This window comes from Rhinatrema bivittatum, chromosome 6 (assembly GCF_901001135.1).
Source record: "Rhinatrema bivittatum chromosome 6, aRhiBiv1.1, whole genome shotgun sequence".
In the NCBI taxonomy this organism is placed as follows: domain Eukaryota; kingdom Metazoa; phylum Chordata; class Amphibia; order Gymnophiona; family Rhinatrematidae; genus Rhinatrema; species Rhinatrema bivittatum.
The window spans coordinates 178,168,046-178,193,396 of record NC_042620.1 but is presented as its reverse complement, the minus strand read 5'-3'; the positions used below and the strand labels follow the sequence as shown (position 1 = coordinate 178,193,396).

The 25,351-nt window shown below is 44.0% G+C and overlaps 1 protein-coding gene across 5 annotated transcripts in view; it reads right to left on the bottom strand.

Annotated features, from left to right (window-relative positions):
* Positions 1-25,351, bottom strand: part of VPS8 (VPS8 subunit of CORVET complex) — an 818,099-nt gene that overhangs the window by 491,521 nt on the left and 301,227 nt on the right. For all 5 annotated transcript variants that reach the window (XM_029606199.1, XM_029606197.1, XM_029606196.1 and 2 more), the window contains 3 exons: positions 20,507-20,558; positions 10,446-10,488; positions 1,025-1,097 (listed from right to left, as the gene is read on the bottom strand). In XM_029606199.1, the coding sequence (XP_029462059.1) occupies positions 1,025-1,097; positions 10,446-10,488; positions 20,507-20,558 (168 nt within the window). The remainder of the gene's footprint in view (positions 1-1,024; positions 1,098-10,445; positions 10,489-20,506; positions 20,559-25,351) is intronic.

Below are 25,351 nucleotides of genomic sequence, written 5' to 3'. Positions count from 1 at the left end.
ATACAATGTTTACTAAAGGGCAAAAGACCTTAGAGAATCACAGGTTTGTGAAAACACGTTCCCATGGACATTAATGGGCAGACATCCACGTGCTACTGTGGGCCCTCGCATATTGAAAGGAGCAGTAGCCCCAAGTTATTATCCCTTCTGCACTCAATTCCCTCACTCCATTCAAGATTCTCCCTCTGCCCCCCCTCCCAACATATATAATTTTTGGTTAACCCCACCTCCAATCCAATACTCAAACAATGCCACCCTCAGAGGGTAGTGGAAGGAAGGTGTGCAAGCATAGGAGTCAGCGGGAGGGCGAGATGTTTTGGGGTTTTGGGTGGGGTGTTAACTCTGCCACTCCCATCAGCTAATCCAAAATTACATATGTTGGAGAGGGTGACAAGGATGGGGGCAGGGGTTGTAAATCAGGGCTACCAGCCCCTTTAAAGATCCGGGGGGGGGGGGGGGGGGAGGGGGTCTTCACATCAGCAGGCATGTTTACATGATAATGTTGTTGGGGAAAGTTAACGACACCTCAAAGTATCGTTAACTTTCCAATTTTTATTATAATCTGCCTTAAGCCTTAATATTAATGAGCTGCCTTGCATGCACTTGAATGTGATGTAGCTTCCTAATTTTTGTTGTGTTGTCCACTAAACATTTTGCGTTACTGGTAACACTCACGCGAGCCTTACCGATAACGCGGATTAATGTGTTTTTGATTAATGTTAACCACCAGATTTGGCACAGCTGTTAGTATTGCTTAGCAAAAATAGGCCTCTGAATTACTAATCAAAACTAGTAATAATAAAACTAATATATTTAGGTTATTGCAAATTAGAAACTAGCTGATTATTTTTGAAGTATTATGACCTCTGCTTTCTACTCCAATTTGAAAACTTACTACAGTCTCAAAAAAAAGGGTTTTTTTGTTACTTATTTTGCATTGTGACTGATGAAAATAAATTTTAGTCAAAGGACTTGTCTTTTGTCTAAAAAATGAGACCTGCCTTTCTTGCAAAGTCAAACTGACCTGATTTTTAACCAAAGGAACAAGATCTTCAGGGATGTTACCCAGTGGATAGGCACGGCCCGCCAGACAGCAGCTACAGGGAAAGAATAGGTTTCAAACATGCTTTAAAATGACAAAAATTCAGAAGTAGGCAGAGGACCAGTTTCAAAGTGAAGAAGACAAAAAGAATATCCAGCTGTAATTACATTATTATTATGATGTAATTACAGCTGGATAAATTAAGACATGGGTTAATCAGAATCACACAAATTCTACCCTTCTGTCTAATGCAATTTTAAATCACTGTCCTTTGAATTGCATTAATACTTTTTTCTTTGTAGTTTATAGGATCCATGCTTTAAATTTGGTTGTCCTATGTACAAAAGCAATGTCTAAGCATAATCAGTTATCAATGGGATTTTGTAAAATCTTCTAACAGCAAAATGCAGATGTTAGGACATAATTTTAACGTTCTGGGAAAATGTAACTAGTTAACAGACTACATGCTTAGCGATTGCTCAAAACAAAATCTCCTTTCCAACAGATACAATCTCAAACACAACAAAAAGTATTTTGGACTGTCCTGATGTCTTAACAAGAGATCTTAGGGCAGCAAAAACTTCAGGTCTTTGATGCCCTTTAATTATCAGGTGAGTAAATTAAAAGAATCACTACTAAAACTGGGAATACAATTTCTGGAAGCCATTGGATTAAAAGATCCTAGGCAGCATGATTTTATCATAGGTAGGTCATGTCAGATGAACTTGATCAATTTCTTTGACTGGATAACCAGAGTTGGATCAGGGGAGAATGCTAGATGTAGTAAACTTGGATTTCAGTAAGACTTTTCACACAGTTCTGCATGAGCGACTTATAAATAAACTGAGTGCCTTTGGTATGGGCCTTAAAGTGACTAACTGGGTTAGAAACTGGATGAGTGGGAGGCAACAAAAGGTAGTAATAAACAGAGTTCATGCCAAGAAGATAGGCATTACTAGTGGATCAGTTTTTTTTTCAATATTTTTGTAAAAGATATTAAGGACTATCAGGAAAGATTTGTCTTTTTACAGATGATACCAAAATCAGCAAAAGGGCAGATGCCCAGGAAGATGTGGATAACATGAGGAGGGATGTAGTGAAGATTGAGGATAGTCTAGAGTCTGGAAGCTAAGATTTAATGCTAAAAATGCAGTCATGCAATAGAACTGCAAAACCTCAAGGTAGCAGTGAGAAATGGGGATGAAATTCTTCTATGCATGAAACAAGGACAGGATTTGGAGAGTTGGCCAAACAGATGGATAAGACAGTAGCAAAAGCCAGAAAAATGCTTGAGTGCGCAGAGAGAGGAATGGTGATGGGAAAAAAAAAAAAAAAGGAGGTAATAGTGCCCTGTATAAATTCTGGTAAGACCTCATTTTGGATACTGTGTACAATTCTAGAGATTGCATCTCCAAAAGGATATCATCTGGATACATTGGTCGAGAGGATGACTACTACAATGGTCTAAAGTCTAGAGGAAAGACAGGATAAGGAACATAAGATAGAACATAAGAACATAACCTATGCCATACAAGCAAGTTTGCTTACCATAAACGGTGTTTCCGTAGATAGCAGAATGAATTAGCTATGCTGTCTGGGAGCGTCGTCGCGCGACCAGCAGGCGGAGCTTCTCCTAGAGTTCAAAGTTTGAACTCTGTGCTTCTGCGCGGTGAGGTTCCTGCGAGAATGTATCATTTACCTCAGTCTCTTGTTTCAAAGCGAGAAAAAATATACAAATAAAATAAAAATATATATTCAGTGCATATGTATAGACTGTCTAGGGAGGAGGGAGGGTCAGCATGGCTAATTCATCCTGCTATCTACGGAAATACCGTTTACGGTAAGCAAACTTGCTTTTTCCCGGTGATAGCAGGCTGAATTAGCCATTCTGTCTGAAAGTCCCAAGCTCCCGGGTGGTGTCTAGATGTTTGCTCTACAGGTTAGGACGCCCACCCGTACACTAGCTTATACGGTAGACAGTCTTATGGTTTTGTCATGGTTGTCAGGATTGTGGAGCCCATGGCCGCATCAGAAGCGCTTTGTTGTTGTAAGCAGTAGTGCACTGTGAAAGTATGTAGAGAAGACCAAGTTGCTGCTTTGCAAATGTCTATCAGTGAAACGTTTCTGTAATGGGCGACTGATGTTGCAGTTGCTCTGATTTGGTGAGCCTTAGGCTTCGTTTGTAGTGGCAGATTACGCTTGTAGCAAAACGTAATATATTGGGACAGCCAGCTAGCCAAAGTCTGCTTGGTGACTGGTTGATTAGGAAAATTTGGGTTAAAAGAGAGAAATAATTGAGATGGCCTTGATTCCGAATGAGTTCTTTGCTTGTAATAGGCCAACGCTCTTTTACAGTCTAAGGTGTGGAGAAGTTTATCTCTGTCGTTCTGATGAGGTTTTGGCTTGAAGATCGGTAGAGTAATGGTCTGGTTGATATGAAATGCCGATACCACTTTTGGAAGAAAGGTGGGATGAGGACGAAGTGTGACTTTGTCATGAAAAAATTGTAAATACGGGGAGTAATTAACTAGTGCTTGCAATTCGCTTACTCTTCTTGCTGATGTTACAGCTACTAAGAAAACTGTTTTCCAAGTGAGGTATTTGATGTGACAGGTGTCCTTTGGTTCGAAAGGAGGGAACATTAGTTGTTCCAGTATTATATTGCGATTCCATGGTACCAGTGGTTTCATAACCAGTGGCCGGAGATGTAAAATACCACGCAAGAATCTGGAAATTAAAGGGTGGTTGGAAATAGGCAGTCCATTTTGAGTATTACGAAAAGCTGCTATTGCACTAACGTGTACCCTCACTGAGGCGTAGGTGAGATCCGCTGTAAAGAGAGTATGCAGGTATTCAAGAGCTGTGTTATCTCAGTAGAGAAAGGATCCAAGTTCTTTGGTCTGCACCATTCTGTATACCTGTGCCATTTCCCTGCGTAGTTACGCCTAGTGGACAGTTTTCTGGACTCAATAAGAATATCTTCAAGGTGTGATGAGAGCCCCAGGTAATTCAATACGTGCCTTTCAATCTCCATGCGGTCAGGTGGAGGGATTGATGCATTGGATGAAGAAGGGATCCCCCCTCTTGCGTCAGAAGTTGGGGATGGTCTTTTAATAGAATCGGAGAGCGAACAGATAGTCGCTTGAGATACGGATACCATGGTTGCCTTGGCCAAGATGGGGCTATGAGAATCATGTCCGCTGCATCTTTGATGCATTTCTGTATTGTTCTGGAAATTAGTGGAATGGGAGTGTAAGCGTAAAGTAGTCCCTCCGTCCATGGAATGAGGAAAGCATCTGGAGCGTAATGGAGTTTGCTGTGGTAGATTGAGCAAAATGTTTGAGTTTGTCGATTGCTCTCTGTGGCGAACAGATCTATTGTTGGAAATCCCCACTGATGGAATATGTTGACCACTACATCCCGGTTCAAAGTCTATTCGTGTGGATGGAAAATTCTGCTGAGGCGATCAGCTGTTACATTGTCGAGACCAGGGAGGTAAGTGGCTTGAATCGATACTTGGTTGGATACTGCCCACGTCAGTATGCGAAGCGTTTCTCGACAGAGGATCCAGGAACCTGACCCTCCTTCTTTGTTTATATAAAACATGGCTACTTGGTTGTCGGTGTATACCATGATATGCTTTCCTCAAAGCTGGTCCGAGAAGGTTTGAAGTGCTTTCCAGATGGCTTGAATCTCGAGGAGGTTGATCTGAAGATTGGACTCCTGTAGAGACAAACGGCCCTGAGTCTTTAAGGTGTTTAGATAGGCTCCCCAGCCCTTCCGTGAAGCATCTGTAGTGAGAGTGACTTGATAGGGAGGTCGCAGAAACGGTGCCCCTGAGTTCAGGTGGTTGATATTCATCCACCATTGAATGTCTGTTCTCATCTGTTTGGTGAGGTATACTCTGGTTGATAGTGGTTGCCAGAACTGTGACCACTGGTTCTTGAGACCCCATTATAGGCAATGCATGTGGAGTCTTGTATTTGGGACTACATGAATGGCAGCCGCCATATGACCCAATAGTTGAAGAACCTGTCGTGCCGATGCCTGTGATTGTCTTCTCTGGCTCAACGTCTGTTCACCCAAAGTGTGTATCCTGTCCTGTGGAAGATATACCCTCTGATGAATCGTGTTTATGAGGGCTCCAATGAACTGCAGAACCTGAGTAGGTTGAAGGTGGGATTTTTCGTAATTGATTATGAATCCCAATTTTTGAAGACAATTGATTGAAATGTATGAGTCTTTAAGGTAGTCGGATCTGAGGCTACTAACAGCCAGTCGTCGAGATAGGGAAAAATCTGTATTGAGAGCTGTCGGAGATGAGCCACCACCACCGCTAAGCATTTTGTGAACACACTCGGGGCTGAGGAAAGGCCAAAGGGTAGTACCTTGAACTGGTAATGGATTTCTGAACTTGGAAACAAAGGTATTGCCAGGAGGAAGGGTGCATGGGTATATGGGAATAAGCATCCTTCAGGTCTACGGAACATAGCCAGTCATTGGGTTGTAGAAGGGGTAGAATACTCTTGAGAGATGTCATCTTGAACCTTTCTTTTTTAATGTGTTTGTTGAGATTTCTTAAAGCTAAGATGGGTCGTAGTCCTCCTGATTTTTTTTGGAATGAGAAAATATGGGGAGTAAAACCCTTGATTGAGTAGCGAATTGGGAAGAATTCGAATGGATCTGTGCATTTGCAGACTGACTACTTGTTCTTGTAGATCTGCTGTGTAAGTTGATTTGGTGTTGAGTGGGGAAATCTGTGGAAGTGTGGGAAGAGTCAACAGATTTAATTGGTAACCCTTCTTTATGATGTTTAGCATCATGTAGCGATCTGAAGTAATGCTTTCCCAGTTGGGATAAAAATGTTGAAGATGTCCTCCTATATAATGGGGTGGAGGTGGCCCTGGGTAACTCAAAAAAACTGAGTTGGTTTTGATGTTGTTGCCGGAGTTGGTTTTGGCGGACATGGTTAGCGGGGTCTGCCACGAGACGCCTGTGGTTGTTGTTGAAAACGTTGATGTTGGTAATACTGAGATCTGTATGTGTTATAGGGTCGAAAGGGGGTTCTTCCGTAAGGTCTTCGTCGATATGAAGGATAAAAACATTTAGCGGAAGAATGTGGACCTGAAGAAGTCAGAGATTGCACGGCCGTATTCTGCTCCTTGAGAAGAGTTACTGTTTCTCCAAACTTGGAACCAAAGAGATTGTCCCCCAAACAAGGAATATCCACTAGTTTGTCATGGTCATCGTCCCTTATGGAACTAGCTCTTAACCAAGCTATTCGACGATCCACTATAGCTGTTGCTGAGGAACGAGCCGATGACTCAAAAGGCTCGTAAACCAAATGCAGTAAGTGTCTGAGCCCCTCCTCCATATCTGTGAATGGTTGTGGTAAAGAATTATTCTCTGCCATAAATATTGGACGTAATTTCTGTAAGCATTCGAAGAGATACTGTATGATATAAAACTGATGGTGTTGAATTTTTGTGGACAGCATGGAGGAGCGATAGACCTTACGACCAAAGTCATCTAAGGACTTGTGATCCTTTCCTGGTGGTGAATTTGCATGGAGTTTTGATCTCTTTGCCTTTAAGAGTGCCGATTCAACCACTATCAAATTGTGAGGTAACTGGGTGGAGTCGTATATTGTGGAATTCCTCATCCTATATTTTAAATCCATTTTCCTTGAAGCTGCCAAGGTAGAAAAAGGCTTTTCCCACATTTTGTGTAAAACGGCATCCAACACCGCATGTGGTGGTAAGGCAGTTGGTTCAGGGGGCATTTCAAAAATGTTTAAGATGCCGAGAACCTCTGCCCTAGGATCATGGAGTTTTCCCGTTTCAATATTTAACAAAGATCCTACTTTTTCAATAAACTTAGCGTAGGATAAATCCTCAGGAGGAGAATATGGCTCGGGAAGACCTTCCAGTGGGTCTGATGGGAACCCCGTAGATGACGAAGGGGAAGCCGTGGACCATTGTGAATGAGGAGAGTCTGGCCGATCGGGATCTGAAACTGACTTTTCTCTTTGCTTTGGTGGTGGTGGAACTGTTGGGATCTGTGGAGTAGAAATTGGAGATTGAGCAACCGGGTTCCTTGGGTGTAGCTCATCAAGATCCTGAAAAAATGATGACAAAGCAAGAGAAATTTGAGACATCGCCTTTGACGCTAAAGTATGATGTGAAGGCATGTAAAATGGTTCTGAAGGAGGAGGTGGTACCTCCCGAGGGAATTCTTGAGAAGGGAGACATGGTTGTGCCCCGTGACTTGATTGACATCTCAAGGAAGAAGACCAATTAGATTGAGAGCTCTCCCCCTCTGAAGAAAGTATATCCACATCAGAATTGATACCCGGTGAAGAGGGCATTTGGAGATGTTTTGTCTTGGCCCTTTTCTTCCCATGGCGCTCCTGATGAGATGCCCCTTGGGAAGATGAGAGAAGTGAAGCTATAGGTGGGTCATTATGCTTTGCACGTTTAGCCATATCATGACGGTGATGGTGCACATGCTGTCTTTTCCGGATAGTGTAATGCGATGACCCAGATAGCGAAGCCGCTCTTCCTGAAGGAGCATTCGAAGCATGTTGCCTCTTGTCTTCATCCCGAAGTACTCTAGGCGCCGGTGCTCCGTGAGATGCGCCGTGCGATGCAGTCTGCTTCGTTGCACTCTGCGCCGTTGCACCGTGGAATGCGGTGTGTCATTGCGCCCTGCGATGCGTCATTGTCTTTTGCACCCTGCTTCGAATGGGGCCTTCCGCTCCTCCCGTGCTCCGAGTGCTTCGGGGTCAGGGAGCGGGGGCGAGGGGGCGCAGAGCCCTGTGCCCCTAAAGATGCAGCTGTCTTAATTGCTAAGGGAGTCGAGGCCTCGAGCTCCCTTCCTGGCCCTGGTGGCAACACAGACCTGGCCGAATCCCCTTCCCATGACATGGGACATCGTGGCTTCGTTTTCTTCGCCGGGCCCGGCGAGGAGAGAGGGGAACATAGGCACGCGATCTTCTCTGCGCGCTGTCTTGGGGCCCGGGGCGACATCCAACCACAGTCTATGCAAGAGGCCATGTCATGCTCCAGGCCCAGGCAAATGTAGCAATAATTATGTCCATCGGTGATGGACATAATTTTGCCACATTGGCAATACTTGAAACCTGATGGCTTCGGAGCCATTGCAAAGTGAGAATTCTTGAAATTTGAAGAAAAATCCAAAAAATGAAGAGACTAGGTGAAGGAGAAAAACCGCCCGCGTGCAGTCTTGCTCGCGGAAAAAAGAGACTGAAGTAAATGATACATTCGCAAGGGAACCTCACCGCGCAGAAGCACAGAGTTCAAAACTTTGAACTCTAGGAGAAGCTCCGCCTGCTGGTCGCGCGACGACGCTCCCAGACAGCATGGCTAATTCAGCCTGCTATCACCGGGAAATGGATTTCAAATGAAATCCATGCTATCACCGGGAAATCCATTTCAAATGGAAACAGTATCCTGTTTCCAATAGTGGCCAATTCAGGTCACAAGTACCTGGAAGGATTTCAAGGGGTAAATAAATTCAGTGTTGCTTATCCCACAGATACGCAGTGGATTTCTGCAACTCCACCTTAATAATGGTTTATAGACTTTTCCCTCCAGGAACTTGTCCAAACCTTTTTTTAAACGCAGCTACACTAAATAGCTTTCACCACATCCTCTGGCAACAAATACCAGAGCTTAATTTTGTGTTGAGTAAAAAATATTATCTTATTAGTTTGAAATGTATCACTTAGTAACTTCATTGTGTGTCTCCTAGTATTTGTACTCTTTGAAAGAGTAAACAACCGATTAACACTTACTCGTTCAACTCCGGTCATTATGTTATGGACCAGTGGTTCCCAACCTTTTTTTGTTTCATGGTACACCTGACACAAGGTTCACTTCGTTGTGGCACACCAACCACTTCCTCATCATCACTTTCTCTTTTCTTCCCTCTCCCCCATCCCACTAACATCATCATATTCCCTTCTCCCCCCACCCCTTGGTACCATTACATTTCTATTTCCTTCTCTCTTCATCTAGTTCCCTGGCATCATCACCTTTTCTCTTCCCTCTTTCCCCACCCCCCAGCATATTTACCCCCTCCCCTCCATCATCTTCTCTTCCCTCTCCCACATTCCCTGGCATCATCTCTTTCTCTAGCCCTTCTTATTCTCCCCCCACTCCCTGGCATCATTATCACCTTCCCTCTCCACCCCCCTCATTATCACCTACTCTCTCTCCCCCACCCCTGGAATCATCGTCTTTCACCCTCCATCTGTTCTCCTGTGGCATCACCTGCCCTCTCCCTCACTTCCGGGCTTCATCATCATCTTCCCTCTTCCTTACTCCCTTGAATTTTCACCTTCCCTCTCTCTCCACTCCTCTCCCCCACCTTCCCTCTCTCTCCACTCCTCTCCCCCACCTAAAACCCTCTTTCCTGCAACATCATCTCATCTATGCATTGAGACCTTGGAACTCTGCCTGCCTCTGGGGTCCCGCACGTGGAGCATATTTACATTTATTAAAATTTATGAATCACCTAACACAAAAGGCCTAGGCGATGAACAGTGAAACATACATAATCATAATAATCAACAAAAATATAAAGAGACAGAATCAAACAATAAAATAAATAAAACATTTTCATCATAAAATAACAGATCATTCTCATTTCTGAGAATGCTACCCTGGAGGTTCTGGATTTCAACTTTCTACCTACAATCCTAAATTTGGCTTCCAGAACCTCCCTGCTGCACTTTCCTATGTCATTGGTACCCACATGTAAAGACAGCCAGCTCACCCCGGCACTATCTAAAATCCTATCTAGAGACATTTAAATAACTCCAAGGTATCAATGCACAGAAGGCAGGGCTTTCAATGGAAAGGAAGGTCTGGGAGGAATGCTCATCAGATGAGGGTAAAAGGGGGTAAATTTAGGAGTAATCTAAGGAAATATTTTCATTACAGAAGGCATGAAACAGCCTCACCGTGGAGTAGGTGGAAACAAGGACAGTATCTGATTTCAACATGCCATGGGGCAAGCACAGGGAATCTCTGTGGGAGCAGTAGGGATTATAGAGCAAAGCAGTTGATATGGATGGGCAGACACAATGCAAGGACACCACTATATTGCTGTGGAACCTCTGTATTACCATTTATCGGGAGACATGGATAAGCTCAAAATAAATCTGAGGAGAAATGGTCTTCCCCTAGTCCAGCAATTATCTTTTCCCACCTTCCCCTCTAGATTTTGTTGAGATGAAAATCTTTTTTAATCTTGTCAGAGAGTTTGAGGAAGATAATGCCAAACAGATAAATGGGGATCATGCCCTCAGCTCCCAAAATCAAAATAGATGGAATAAAAGAACCAAAAAGGTGACATTTATATTTTGTAATTCCCTTACCTTATGTAGACAAGAAGCTTGTTGCCCATAACAACCTGTTCATCTAAAAGCAAATAAAGACACACAACATTCGCTTTCAAGTATATAACTACAGTAACTTTGAAAGTGATAACTTCGCTGAAGGTGATATGAATTTTAATGAGATAATGTTTAAATGGCACAAGTGATGTATTTTGTTACTGAAGCCTGAGAAAATGTCTAATATACATAAGGATATTCATTTCAATGAAATTGCCAGTTTGCTATTTACAGGAACTCCTATCACTTCTTTCTTTTATTTTGGAGGGTTGTGGGGGGTATCTCAGAATTAAATAGGCATTGACTTGAGAGGAATCGGAAGACTTTTCCAGATACAAATAGCTTCAATATCATTGAAATAGGGTACAGTGTAAATTTGAAAAAATAGTGGTATCAGAGCCTCAGCTTTCCTATGGTAGAATTGTCAAGATTCTGCAGCAGGAGTTGGCAAATTCTGTGGCAGGGAAGAAGAAAAAGGAGACATTGGAGGCGCTGCAAGGCTGCCCATTTCCTCTTCCTGTTTAACTTCATTAGCAACTGACAGGTCAATCCAGTAACGAGTGGTAGGAAGAGCTGCGTTAGTGCCCGGCGCACCCGCAGTTGCCGCACGCACAGTCCAGCTCACCTACCGCTCGATCCTGTATGTAAATAGCTTGCAAATGCAAGCTGCGTCAGGCCCACGCAACCCATTTTACTGTATAGAGCGCTATACAGCGCCTATACAGTAACCTGGGTGCGCGGGCCTAACACTTCACGGACACGCTGGTATCTGTCATTTCAAATGTCATTTCAAATGACATTTGAAATGACAGGTACCAGGAAGTGGACAGTTCTCCGACGCTCGGGATTGTCAGCCCTCTCTCCCCTCCTCCCGAAGCAAGCAACGAAAGCGGAAAAAAGCGAAAAAGCGAAAAACAAAAAAGTAGCAAGAGAGAGGGGAGAGAGGACGGGCAATCCTACACTCGGGATTGCCAGTCCCCTCTCCCCTCCTCCCGAAGCAAGGCGCGAAAAGCAGCCTTGCTCCGGGAGGAGGGGAGAGAGGACTGGCAGTGTAAAGCGACGAAGCGACTTACTTTTTTTGCAGCCCCCCTCCGGAGAGGGACATCGGCGAGGATGACCGCGGCTCCCCTGCCTCCAGCTGCCCGCGAAGATAGACGCATCGCACGGGCAAAAGCGGCCCCTGTGCGTGCAATTGGGCCGCTCAAGACGTGACATCACATGCCGTGACGCTAAACGTCGTGACGTCATGCCTTGAGCGGCCCAATTGCACGAACAGGGGCCGCTTTCGCCTGTGCAGGCATCCATCTTCCCCGGCAGCTCCGGGAGGCAGGGGAGCCGCGGTCCGCCGATGTCCGTCTCCGGAGGGGGGCTGCAAAAAAAGTAAATCGCTTCGTCGCTTTACACTGCCAGTGTTTCTTATACTATTTTTTTTGCATTCTTTCATCTGAGGTATTTTTGCCTCTTGTCTCTAGTACAGTGCAAATTCTAAAACCGAAGTGAGAACAGTAAATGCCAGTGTCACAGGAATAGAAACACAGAACAAGACGACTTAGAGCAGTGATAGCAAACTCCAGTCCTTGAGTGCCACAGATTATCAGATTATCTACAATGAACATGAATGAGAAAAACTTGCATTCACTGCCTCCCATTGTATGCAAATTTATCTCATGCATATTCATTGTGGATATCCTGAAAACTTGACCTGTTTGTGGCACTCGAAGACTGAAGTTCACCATCAGTGACTTAAGAGTAACCCAGGAAAATCATAAAATAAAAGTGAGAAATCATGCTGACCATTTCATTAAGAAAATATATTTTTTATTTTTATTTAACAATTTATTATCCATTTTTTCATCAAGCAAATTCAAAGCAAGCTAATTTTGAGAACTGCTGGTTTTCCACATCCCATTCCCGTACAGTCTAGTGTTTACCATCCTTTCAGGCTGTAAATGTGCATCCACAGATGGCATGTGAAACTTGACACTGGGGAGGCTGCCAAGTGCTGATTGACTGCTCCATGAAATCACAACTGGACAATGAGTTTTGAAAAGGCTCCATACTCTGCCAGCAAGAAGCAGTCACAGTCTGATTCTGAATGCAGAAAGTTAACAGAGTCTGCAAAAGCTTGGCAAGTATGTGGTTGGAGAGGAAGGACGTGGGCTGTGTGTGTGTGGCACTTTGGGTAGCTGGCTGGAACCTACTGCAGTGCCCAGCACTGCTTTATGACTGAGAAACTATGCCTACCCGGATGCTGACTGGGTGATGGAAGATGTCCCTGCATTTTGAGTAACTGCTCCTTTGAAAAGATGTGAGAGGCTAAAGCTTTGATATCCTCCAGGAATTGCAAGGCTGGGACTGGAAGGAACAGACAATGGGCGCAACCATACCACATCCCAAAGCTCCTACAAGAAATGAAAAGGTCCGTCCCAGGCCGCTTCCAAAACCACTTCCTACCTAGCACCACAGACAAGTGGCCAGGGGGCTCAAAACAGGCTGGTAGAGGTTGATATAAATTTGTAAGCTCCAGAGGGATTTCTGTCTTACAGGCTGCATAAGGCAAGGCATTAATAAGCTCTGAGTGGGCCAGATGTACTAAGAATTCTTCTCATATTTATTTAAATATTTATAGATTATGCCATCAGTATTCTAGGAGGCTTACAATAAAAATTGACAAGTGACATAAAACGATACTCAATACAAAGACAAACCTGCTGGAATAATTATTATAGTATATAAGATTGCATTGTCCAATTACCAAATACTGCAAAACTCTGCCGCAAAAATACTTACCGGTAAAAGAAAAAGGGATCATATCACTGAAACTCTAGCTGAATTACACTGGCTGCTCATTGAACACAGAATACAATACAAAGCACTATGCACTATACATAAATTAATTCACAATGAAAAAGCAGAATGGCTGAACACACACTACGTGTACATGTCCCACATAGAAACCTGAGATCTGCTAACAAAGCCCTCCTAACCATCCCTTCTGTTAAAACAGCAAGACTGACCGAAACAGAGAGTAGGATTAAATGGTCAATTTTCTCAGTGGAAAAGGGTAAACAGTGGAGTGCCTCAGGGATCTGTACTTGGACCGGTGCTTTTCAATATATATATAAATGATCTGGAAAGGAATACGACGAGTGAGGTTATCAAATTTGCAGATGATACAAAATTATTTAGAGTAGTTAAATCACAAGCAGACTGTGATACATTGCAGGAGGACCTTGCAAGACTTGAAGATTGGGCATCCAAATGTCCACATTTAATTTCATCTGCCAAGTGCAAGCTGTTGCATATAGGGAAAAATAACCTTTGCTGTAGTTACACGATGTTAGGTTCCATATTAGGAGCTACCACCCAGGAAAAAGATCTAGGCATCATAGTGGATAATACTTTAAAATCGTCAGCTCAGTGTGCTGCAGCAGTCAAAAAAGCAAATAGAATGTTAGGAATTATTAGGAAGGGAATGGTTAATAGAACGGAAAATGTCAATGCCTCTGTATCGCTCCATGGTGAGACCACACCTTGAATACTGTGTACAATTCTGGTCACCGCATCTCAAAAAAGATATAGTTGCGATGGAGAAGGTACAGAGAAGGGCAACCAAAATGATAAAGGGGATGGAACAGCTTCCCTATGAGGATAGGCTGAAGAGATTAGGGCTGTTCAGCTTGGAGAAGAGATGGCTGAGGGGGGATATGATAGAGGTCTTTAAGATCATGAGAGGTCTTGAACGAGTAGATGTGACTCGGTTATTTTCACTTTCGAATAATAGGACTAGGGGGCATTCCATGAAGTTAGCAAGTAGCACATTTAAGACTAATCGGAGAAAATTCTTTTTCACTCAACGCACTAACATGCACCCTGATAGAAGAAGTTTTTAGGCCTAACTCTGACAGGTGCCAGAGTTAGTCTAGGAACCTCGCAGTGGAACAAGTGAAGGGGTCTATGGACATGGAAGTGCACCTTCCATTTAGAGCGATAAGACCTTCTCGTTGAAGGCTTTTGTGAAGCCACCAGGACTCGGGATACCAACTCTGAAAGGTTAAGAGGTAGGAGTATTAACCTTTCAACATCCAGGTCATCAGAGACAGAGCCTGGAGGTTGGGGTGACGCAGGTACCCTTCGTTCTGAGTAATTAGAAAGGAATCCTTCCCCAGAGGAATGTGCTGGCATACTGATAGTCCTGGAGGATTGGAAACCACACCTGGCGTGGCCATTGGGGAGCTATCAGGATTATTGATCCCTTTTCCTGCCGGAGTTTCACAAGAGTCTTTGAAATGAGAGGAAATGGAGGGTACGCATAAAGGAGACTGCTGGCCCAAGAGAGGGCGAAGGCATCTCTTGGTTGCGAGTGCTGACTGAGAATGAGAGAGCAGAAGATGTCTTTATGGTTGTGAATCGATGCAAAGAGGTCTATGTGAGGGTAACCCCAGCGTTGGAATATCTTGTCCGCTATCGTGGGGTTGAGAGACCACTCATGCGGACACGGTGCGACTCAGCTTGTCTGCCAAAAAATTGTCCACTCCCAGCAAGTAGGTTGCTTTGAGGTACATCGAGTGGGAAAGGGCCCATACCCATATCTGTGCAGCTTCCTGACACAGGAGGTATGAGCCTGTTCCCCCTTGCTTGTTGATGTACCACATTGCAACCTGATTATCGGTTTGAATCAGGATGGCTTTGTTTGATAGGCAATCCTGAAACATCCTGAGGGCATATCTGATCGCCCGTTGCTCCTGGAAATTTATCTGGTGTTTGGCTTCCTCTGGAGGCCAGGCTCCCCGAGTCTGCAGGTCGCCTACATGTGCACCCCAGCCGAGGTTGGATGCTTCTTAAGGTAATTTGAGGTTCTGGAGCCTGAAATGGAAGGCCTTGAATGAGATTGGAGTGGTGTATCCACCAGGCTAGTGACAGATGGAGCTGTTTGGTAACCTGGATAATGGTGGACATTGGCTGACAAGCTTGAATCCACTGGTATTTTAAGGTCCACTGCATCACTCTCATGGTTAGGCAAGCCATCGGAGTGACATGCACCAAGGATGCCATGTGACCTAGCAGTATGAGGAAGTGACGAGCAGTTGAAGATACTTGAGTTCTTAGGTGATGTGCCAGAGATGCTATGGTGAAAGCATGATCCTGGGGGAGGAAGACTTTCGCCTGTGTAGTGTTTAGGTCAGCCCCTATAAAGGATAGGGTTTGGGATGGAACTATCTTGGATTTGGGATAGTTGATTAGAAACCCTAAGGAGATCAGGGTGTGGCTAGTGAAACGCAGGGAGTCTAGTGTGCCCTGCTGAGTCAGAGCCCTTATCAACCAGTCGTCGAGATAAGGGTAGACATGCTCACCCTGATTCCTGAGGAAGGCTGTGACCTCCACCAGGCACTTGGTGAATACTTATGGAGCGGACGCTAGCCGAATGGTAGTACACAATACTGGAAGTGACAAGGGCCGACCAGGAATCATAGGTACTTGCGATGAGATGGAGTAATTGAGATGTGTGTGTAAGCGTCTTGGAGATCTAGAGAGCATAGCCAATCTCCTCTTTGTAGAAGGGGAAATAGAGAGCCCAAGGTTACCATTTTGAATTTTTCTCCCTGCAAGAATTTGTTTAGGGTTCGGAGGTCCAGTATCGGGCATACGCCACCTGACTTTTTTAGTATTAGAAAATACCAGGAATAAAACCCACATCCCTGCTGGGAGAGGGGCACTAGTTCTATTGCTCGGGATTTGAGGAGGGAAGAGATCTCCTGTTCGAGCAAGGGAGAGTGGTCAGCCGAGGTGGAGAGTCCACTGGAACAGTCAGGAAATTTAGGTGGTAACCTTGAGTGACTACTGCCCGTACCCACTGGTCTGTGGTGACTGTATGCCAAACGCTATTGAAGTGGCAGAATCGGCCTCCGACCGGTAATGGATGGAATAGGAGGTTGGCTTACACTCTCCAGGAAGGAGTCAATACCCCGATGCTGGTCCAGGCTGAGAAGCTGGCTGAGACTTTTGAGGCCGAGTCTGCCTGGATTGACCTTTTTGGTAAGGCCTGGAAGGGCGTCCTCTAGAAGCCGGAGGATAACATTTTCTTGGCTTGTAGACAGGCTGCTTAGAGTCACGCCTGAAAGTTTTCTTAGCGGCGGAAGGAAACTTAGACGGAACAGAAGAAAGCTGGTGCAGCGTTTCATGGTGGTGTTTCAACTGTGCCACGGTCTCTCGGATCTTTTCCCCGAAGAGATTATCACCCACACAGGGTAGATCTGCTAACCTGTCTTAGACCTCTGGTCTTAAGTCCGAGGGTTTGAGCCAGGCCCATCTTCTTGCACTAATCCCCGCTGCAGATACCCTAGAGGCAGTGTCAAAGATATCATACGCAGCGTGGACTTCGTGCTTTCCAGCATCCAGACCTTTTTGAGCCAGAGTATGAAGTTGAGCCTGGAGTTGCTCTGGTAAAGACTCAGAGAAATCCTGGATCCTCTTAAAAAGGTCTCTGTTATACTGTGTCATGTATAACTGATAAGAGGCAATGCGAGATATGAGCATCGAGCCATGGAAGACACGCCTGCCAAAAGCATCCAGGGATTTTTGTTCCTTCCCTGAAGGTATGGAGGAATGAGGTTTTGAATGTCATGCCTTCTTCTGGGCTGATTCAACAACAACAAAGTGATGATCCAACTGTGACTTTTGGAACCCAGGAGCTGACTGCACAAAATAGGTGGCACCTGTCTTACGGTTGACAGGTGAAACCGAACCTGGGTGTTCCCAGTTTCTCTTCAGGAGATCAAGCAGGATTTCATGAATAGGTATAGAAATGATTTCCTTAGGAGCATCTAGAAATTGGAGTACTTCCAAGATTTTTGTGCCTAAAGTCCTCTTCTGTCTGAAGTTGAAAAGGAATGGTTTCAGATATTTCCTTGATGAAATTAACAAAAGATAGATCTTCTGGTGGAGAACGTCGTCTTTCATCTGGGAGAGAGGGCTCTGATGGTAGATCATCTGTACCTTGGGACGAATCATCGGTCCAAGGATCATAGGGCTGATCTTCAGCACCTAGTGGGTCTCCAGTGGGGAGAAATGGTGCAAATCCTGAAAGACAGGTCTAGGCGCCGGAGGCGGCACCTACAGCATCGATGGAGGCACCGAAGAGGCTGGTGACATAGATGGACGAGTCTGTGGTAAAATCCCAGACGGTGGAATGGGTATCTGTGTTTCCTCATCATCTGATGATAACAGAATCTGTGTGGAAAGCTCGGACCCACCGGTGCTCTCGGTTCCAACGGTGGAAGGGCACTGATCAATGTTTTCAGTCTACCCAGTAGTGGTGCGAGCGCTACGGGAATCAAATCTGTGACCGGCTCGGGGACCAGTACTGGCATCGATGGAAGTTGGAAGCCCTGAAGTGCTTTACCGATGGCCTCTTGGATCATCCAATCCAATTCCTCGCGGAAGCCTGGGGCGTGGAACCCCGGCTCCAGAATAGGAGGCAGCACTGGCATAGCCAGAGGGTCCACCGGTGAAGGTGGAATCGCAATCCTGGCACCAGTGAAGGTGGGGAACACCTCAGTGACCCGGTCACAGAAGGGGATAGACTCTTTTCTGGATGGGGCTTCTTTGCCGGTGGCTCTGTCACCGAGGGCTTGCCTGGGTCGGCAGACTGAGCCTTGCAATGACGGTGTTGACGTCTTTCTCGATGATCTCCTCGGTCCTTACCTTTCGACTGAAGAGTATGGATATCGATATGGGGACCCCTATGGGATAAACGTTTTTGAAATTTTTGAAAGAAGTTCCGTGAGGAAAATTCCTGTCAGGAACCTCAAGAAAGCTCCTTAACCTGCGTGGCTACTGCTGCGCGGAAAAAAGAAGACTGAAGGGGGACCCCTGCTGGATGCAGGGTCAGTGTATTGCTGGGCATACCCAGTAGGTGCCAGTCAAAGTTCTAGAAACTTTGACAAAAGTGTTCTGTGATTGGGCTCCACCCTGATGATGTCACCCATATGTGAGAACTACCATCCTGCTTGCCCTGTGAGACTCTTTATAAGGCTCTCATGTAAGTCAACTATTTATATCCCTATAGTAGGGCAAGCTAATAACTCGAGGTGAGGTTTTGGTGGCAGTCTAGGGATTTGGGGCCAGTTTTACATGCACAGTGAGATGTACGAACAGAACAGTGAAGATTTGATGTGATTTTGAGTGAGGAAACTCATACAAAGATGAGATTTCTAAGGTGTTCTCTCATCCTAGCTTGATAGTATCCTGGTAGAGAGTTCATCAAGCTAGGGCGAGACAATTGTGTGCCACCCCAGAGGCGCTCTCTCTCTCTCTCTCTACTCCACTCCACTTCTTCTCCCTGCCCGAAAAGGAATTTGCGATAAATATCGCAAATTCTGTTTCGAGCATATCACACAGCTTAATGCCAGGAAAAAATGTGTAGTTATTTCTGGTTATGCTATTGTACGCTGCAATAATTCCCCTCATTTTCATTGATCTCGCCCAAACCCTTCCCCAATACCTCCCCTTTGAATAAATTCCAAAAATTTGCATTTGTGCCACATGTTGAAATAAATATCGCAAGCGTTAGGGTCCTAACACCTGTGATAACGCCATAGCACATTTTGATAAATGACCCTGTAAGCTTGAAACATCTAGGGGACAGTTACATCTCGAGGCCCCACGTCTCTCTTCCTTCTTCAGTGATACTGCAAGACTTCTCTTATACTGCATTTTTTAAATTTGTGGGCTGGCTAGCCCCACTGTGCTGATCATGATCAGTTGAGATCAGCACAGTTTGAGCTGGGCCATGAATTTAAAAAATACATGATGATCCAACTCCTATACCGAATACCTCAAACATGGTCCCAGTGTCATCTTTTCTTGTTTTCAGCGGCCAGTGGGATAGGCTCTGCTGGCCCTCCATGTCTTAGCCCATGCAAGATTTGGCAAATTTTAGGGTGTTTTAGCCTCTCCAAGCATCTTAGTCATGCTTGCATCTTAGGTATTAGATTAGTGACACAGAAAGACATGACAGAGAATCCAAGAAAAGTTTTTAAGGAACATCTTTTCATAGACTATCTAAAAGAAGTACTTTTTGGATGTCTTCAAAACAACAAAGGTCTCTTCTTCAGGTTTAATAAGATGGGAGCATTATATTTATCAGACTTTCCTCAGATGAATATGGCACCTCAGATTCATTTCAGAGAAAGAAAGTTAAGCCACGAGAACATTCATGGGGAAAATGTATAGCTAGATGTACTGGAAGCATAATACAGAAACATTTATTACAGAGTGAGATACAATGAACTTGGAAACATCTACTGTTCGTTAGATGGCAGAACTTCAGTCTCTAATGCAGTCAACAAGGCAAAGTTCATTAGCACTACAATTCAATAATAATAAAGAAGGGGAAGCATGCAAAAGCATGGCTGTAGAAATGCTTTCCAACATAGATTTGAGAAAAGGATGATGGGCTTCTGAGTACTTTGTTGTAATTATGTTCAAATGTTTGTAACATGACTACAAGGCGTTTTACAGCTTGGTTATTATTTTCTTTTATTTCTTATCCTATTTAACAGATTTTTTTTAAACTTGTTAGATATCTGTGTGCTCTTCTCTGTCTGTGTGTATCTCACTCTGCATGGTTTGCTTTCTAAAGTATGAACTTACACCAGAATGGTTTGTAGTAGCTGAGCACATTGGAATACTGCTCTGCTCAAGTTGCTAGAAATGGGGAAGCAACCTTTGGAATGGAGCACTCACCAACATTCTGCAATCTCTTACTATCTCCCATAGTAAAATGGGGGGGGGGGGGGGGGGGGGTTTGGAAGGTTCCATTATCCAAATGTTCTGATCTAATGGTTCAAGTTTCTGGACTTGTTTGAGCTATTCCCATTTTCTTCCAGCATGCTAAATTTAGTGATTTTATGTGCCTTCTTCAGAGCTCCCAAACAGACAGATGGACATACACCCCACTTTGGTACAACTGCTTTCCCATTCTATTGGCTGGAAAGCAAAAAAAAGAAAAGAAAATGAAACCAGGAATAAAATATTTTTACCTTTTAGAGCCTTTCCTGCACTAAGTGGTGAGGCAATAACCTTGAACAATTTCTGAAAAGAAACAAAAATTATTAGCATTTCCATGTTATACAATATAAATTACACTTATACATTAACACTTTTTACACTTTTTCATTCTATATAGAGGAATTGATTTACCTGTTGACAAATGAGTATATATATTTTCTTTCTGAAAATTTATTGAAGCAATATCAACTGACAGAACTTAAGTATTTACATTCATTACAAATAACTGGATATTTAAAGAACCCTTTTAAATAATTTTAATTTAAAAAAAAAAAAGAAATTTTTTGAAGATTAAGGGATAGATAATTACAGCTGTGTAATAGTAATGAATCAGTGAGAGATTTTTTTGTGGTTTTTTCCTTTTTTGGATAATAATAATGAATTACATCATGAGTACTTTCTACTTATGCTTATACCACCTTTTGTCCATTTTTCCTTCACTTTTAAGTTTTTCTTTGTTTTCCTCAATACGAATTGTTATAATAATTGTCAGAGGGTTTTATTTCTTAATTATTTTTATAAAATAAATACAAATATATCTTAAATACAAAAATTATCAGTAACTGAAGTCATATCAATCTCAGTGCAGGATATGAAACAATAGCTTTTCCATAATGTATATATTGAACAATGACCACAGGAAAAGTTTCCTTTTAGGAGATATTTGGTAATAACTCTCATAATATATTTCATAAATTATTTAAGGTCTTGTTCAGTAAAGATAACTAATATTTTGTATTTATAGACTAGATTGCCTTTGCAATTTTAATTCAAGGCAGTTTATGACATTTGCTCAAGGATCAAGAATCCTCGGCAACGGACCACAAATTGCAACTTCCTTTGGAATCCAATATGCAAACAGAGTCTTGCCACAGCTGAAAGATAATTGGGAACTCCTCTTCCCCCAACCCAGAAGAACCTGTAATTGCTACCTCAATTGCATCCTCTGTTCTAAATGACTGACAGACGGTTCTGAGGGAGGATTCTCAGGAGAGGGAGGGCAACAACTCCTTACACACAGGTATAAATGAAGAGTGGGTGTGCCGATTCAGAGGCAGAGAAGGGAGCTGACAGCAGTCGAGGAGAGAGCCTGCAAACTCCCAAAAGAGACTGGAGACTATAAATTGTCCTAAGGATTTCACAATGGATTATACATTACAGGGTTAGCCTGCTGTGCTAAAGGAGGTTAAAGACAAACAGCAATGGAACTAGAGCTCCACAAACTATAAGTGACCCTGCTGGGGCTTTGGACACAAACTGCAGCCAGGTTTGAATACTGCAGACTGTGTGCTGATATCAGAGTTAATTACAGAGGAGAACTTGCAGACTCTGAGTTTGTTAAACTGAACTCCGAAAATTGCCTGGACTTTACAGGATGAGGAGTAAATGTGTTTATTCTAAGACTCCCTACTGAATATATTCAGAAATAAAGAAAGGAATGAGGATCCTTGTCTGAATGAGCATGCTTTTGTACAGGAGGTTATGCGCTTAAGAAGAAGTTCAAGGACATGAGCCTAACTAAGAAAACCTTGAGTCTTCAAGGGGTTTTCAGGTGAGAAAAGAAAAGATAGGATTCAGTTTGGGATCCTAAACCTCAAATGTGTTTAAGCCAGAGACTTAATTATCCCAAGCTGCGTCTCAATACAGAACCTGGGAGACATTTCTGAAAGAGGCCCAACTCCACAGGAAGCAGTCCTGCAGAATGGATCTGGCAGGAAAAGTCAAGCCTGTATTTGAGAATCATCAGAGTGAGGACAGCACCTCACTATCAGGTCGATACTCTAAGGCCGCGGTAGAAAGAGTGCGGCATTGCCAGGCGCACCCTCGTTCCCCGCACGCACAGTTCTCTTCACCTAGCGCTCGATACTCTCTTCTAATTGCATGCAAATGCATGCCGCGGCTGCGAAGCCTTAGGCAAGCGTTAGGCCCGCGCAACCCATTTTACTGTATAGAGCGCCTATACAGTATCCTGGGTTCGCGGGCCTAACGCTTCACGGCCGCGCTGGTATCTGTCATTTCAAATGACATTTGAAATGACAGGTACCAGGAAGTGGACAGTTATGTTCCACGATGCTCGGCAAACTTTCCCCCAGCCCCCGCTCACCTGCCCTGGCCCCGTCCGGTCTCCGGTGCAGCCCCAGTCTGTCTCCTCCTCCCGAGGCAAAAAAAAAAAAAAAAACCGAAAAAGTAGCAAGGCTCCGGCCTGCTACGATAGTCCCTTCTCCCTTCTCCTCTCGATTTCGGCGCTCAAGGCGGCCGGGTGGGCGTGCATTCATCCAGGCAGAGGGAGCCGGCGGCGAAAGCGGCCTCCGGCTCCCTCTGCCTGGATGAATGCACGGCCCCTGCCGGCAGTGAATGAATGCCCGTGCGATTTCGGCGCACAAGGCATGAGCTCAAGGCATGAGCGCCAAAATCGTACGGGCATTCATTCACTGCCGGCAGGGGCCGTGCATTCATCCAGGCAGAGGGAGCCGGCCGCTTTCGCCGCCGGCTCCCTCTGCCTGGATGAATGCACGGCCGCCTTGAGCACCGAAATCGCACGGGCATTCATTTACTGCCGGCGGGGGCCGTGCATTCATCCAGGCAGAGGGAGCCGGAGGCTGCTTTCGCCGCCGGCTCCCTCTGCCTGGATGAATGCACGCCCACCCGGCCGCCTTGAGCACCGAAATCGGGAGGAGGGGAGAAGGGAGAAGGGACTTCGTTCATTTACATATCATATACATGCTGCGTGCGGAAAGGGTTATGCGTCTGTTTTAAGAAGCGCTAAGGACGCGTGAAACTGGAGACTGTATCGCTGGATCGCCTTACGCGTCCGAATTGTGCGCTCCCAGCTCGTTACAGACGGGAAATCCTCAACCGCACGTTACAGTATCGACCTGTATACCAGCTAAGTAGTGTTTGAATATCTACCACCACATAATTAGCTACTTGCAGCAAGACAGAAGCACACGTAATTATAGGAAAGTTATAAATGATGGTCAATTGGATTTTCAAAATAATTTACATATCACCTTGGACCTAAATAATCTCCACTCATGCTTTAAAACCTTTAATGTTCATTTTGCATACAAACGAGATAAAAATTTACAAATTTTATGTCAGTCTTTGTTACCATCTATTACGAGGATGTTTATGCAGCATTTGACTGGTGATAAAGCAAAGGGTCACTATCAGTGCGGATATCGTTCAACCTTAGCCATTTCAGTAGGTGTGCTTCTATGCATATATGGGCCTTTTAATGCGAGCAATAGCATATTTTAAAATTCACGCCTTACTGTAGCCAAACACCTAGGGGGCCAATGCAATAAAACGTGCACTCAAAACTGGCGCTAATATTGAGCATCATTATCTTAACAAGTGTGCAGCCACATCCCCTGTGCACCTGATGCAGTATTTAAATGAAAGACAGCATTAAAAAGGGTACGTCAAGGGAGAATTGTACATCCAAAGGGCTCCGCATCAGGTGCCCAATTGCAATGGGTGCTCAATATCAGCTTCCACTTTGATCCTGCTTCTTTTTTTTATTTTGCTGAGGTTGATGAAGTGTATATTAGGCACCCCTTGCTATGGAAGTCTAAATTGTGTATCTATGAGAAATGTGGATTTCTTCTGATCAAGTCAAAATATACATTTATTTTTCTCCACTGAAGCAGTAAATGAAATTGTCTCAGCAATACTGAGGAGGATACATTTATTGTAACAGAGGACCATATCATATAGCCTGATTCCATTTACAGGCAACTATAGTACTCTGAAATCTTTTCCTCCTACAAAAAATGTTTTTTCAAATATATGTATAAAAATGTGTGAATGATTGCTGGGCACTCTCTTCAAATAATTATAATAATGATTATAAATATCAAGAAAACGTATTTGGTATTTTCCTTTGTTGACTCCAGAAGTCAACACAACTAACCCTGGGCCTGAGCTGCTCATATCCTGTGCTGCTCAAGTGGTTGGCTAAGTACTGGGGAGGTTGCAGCCTATCTGTATACTTCTCCCAGCTGCAGAGGACTTTTCGAGCCCCATGGGTTTCCATCAGCTGGTCAGGAGGTACACACCATAGTAGAACCTCATCAGTAGATTTTTCTCTCATTTCCTATTATTCCACTATATCTACTTGTCTTGATACTAATCCTGCCAATCTTATTCCCTTGCTGAAAACCACTACTAAATCAAGTCCACTGCCCCCATTCTCTATATTCTCGCCTTTATAAATCTGTTCTAAAAACCCATCTTTTTGAAGTTGCTTTTACATCTTAACACCCTGATTTTCCCATTACAGCCTTATTAATTTTTAACCATTTTCTTAATAAAAGAAATTCTCAAGGTCTCTCTTGCCCTGTATTACTTATTTATTTAGACATGTTATATGCTGTCTTTTACTGAGAATGGCCTCAAGGCAGATTACTATCAATTTAGATCAAACAAACAGTCATTGAAATAATTTACAGTGGTGATCAAATTTACAGATGGAATAGCATTGGGATCCTGGGTATATAACTTCAAGTCCTTAATTAGAAGTTCAGGGAATTAGACTGTAAGGACAGTAGTAACTATTGGGAAGGCCTGGTAGAAAAGCCATGTTTTACCCCAAAGTTCTGGTGCGTTAACAGCTAATAAAGAGCACAAAGTCTAGTGCAGGAAAACCTGGTGGAGGCCAGAGGAGGAGAGGAAAGGAGAGCCATTTGGCATGAGCAGAGATCTCTTGTGGGTATGTAGGAGGAGACAAATTGGAAGCGGTTGGATTACAGACAGAGGATGTGCAAAAGAAGAAGTCTCTGAAGAAAACGTCAGGTGACTTGAAACTTCTCATA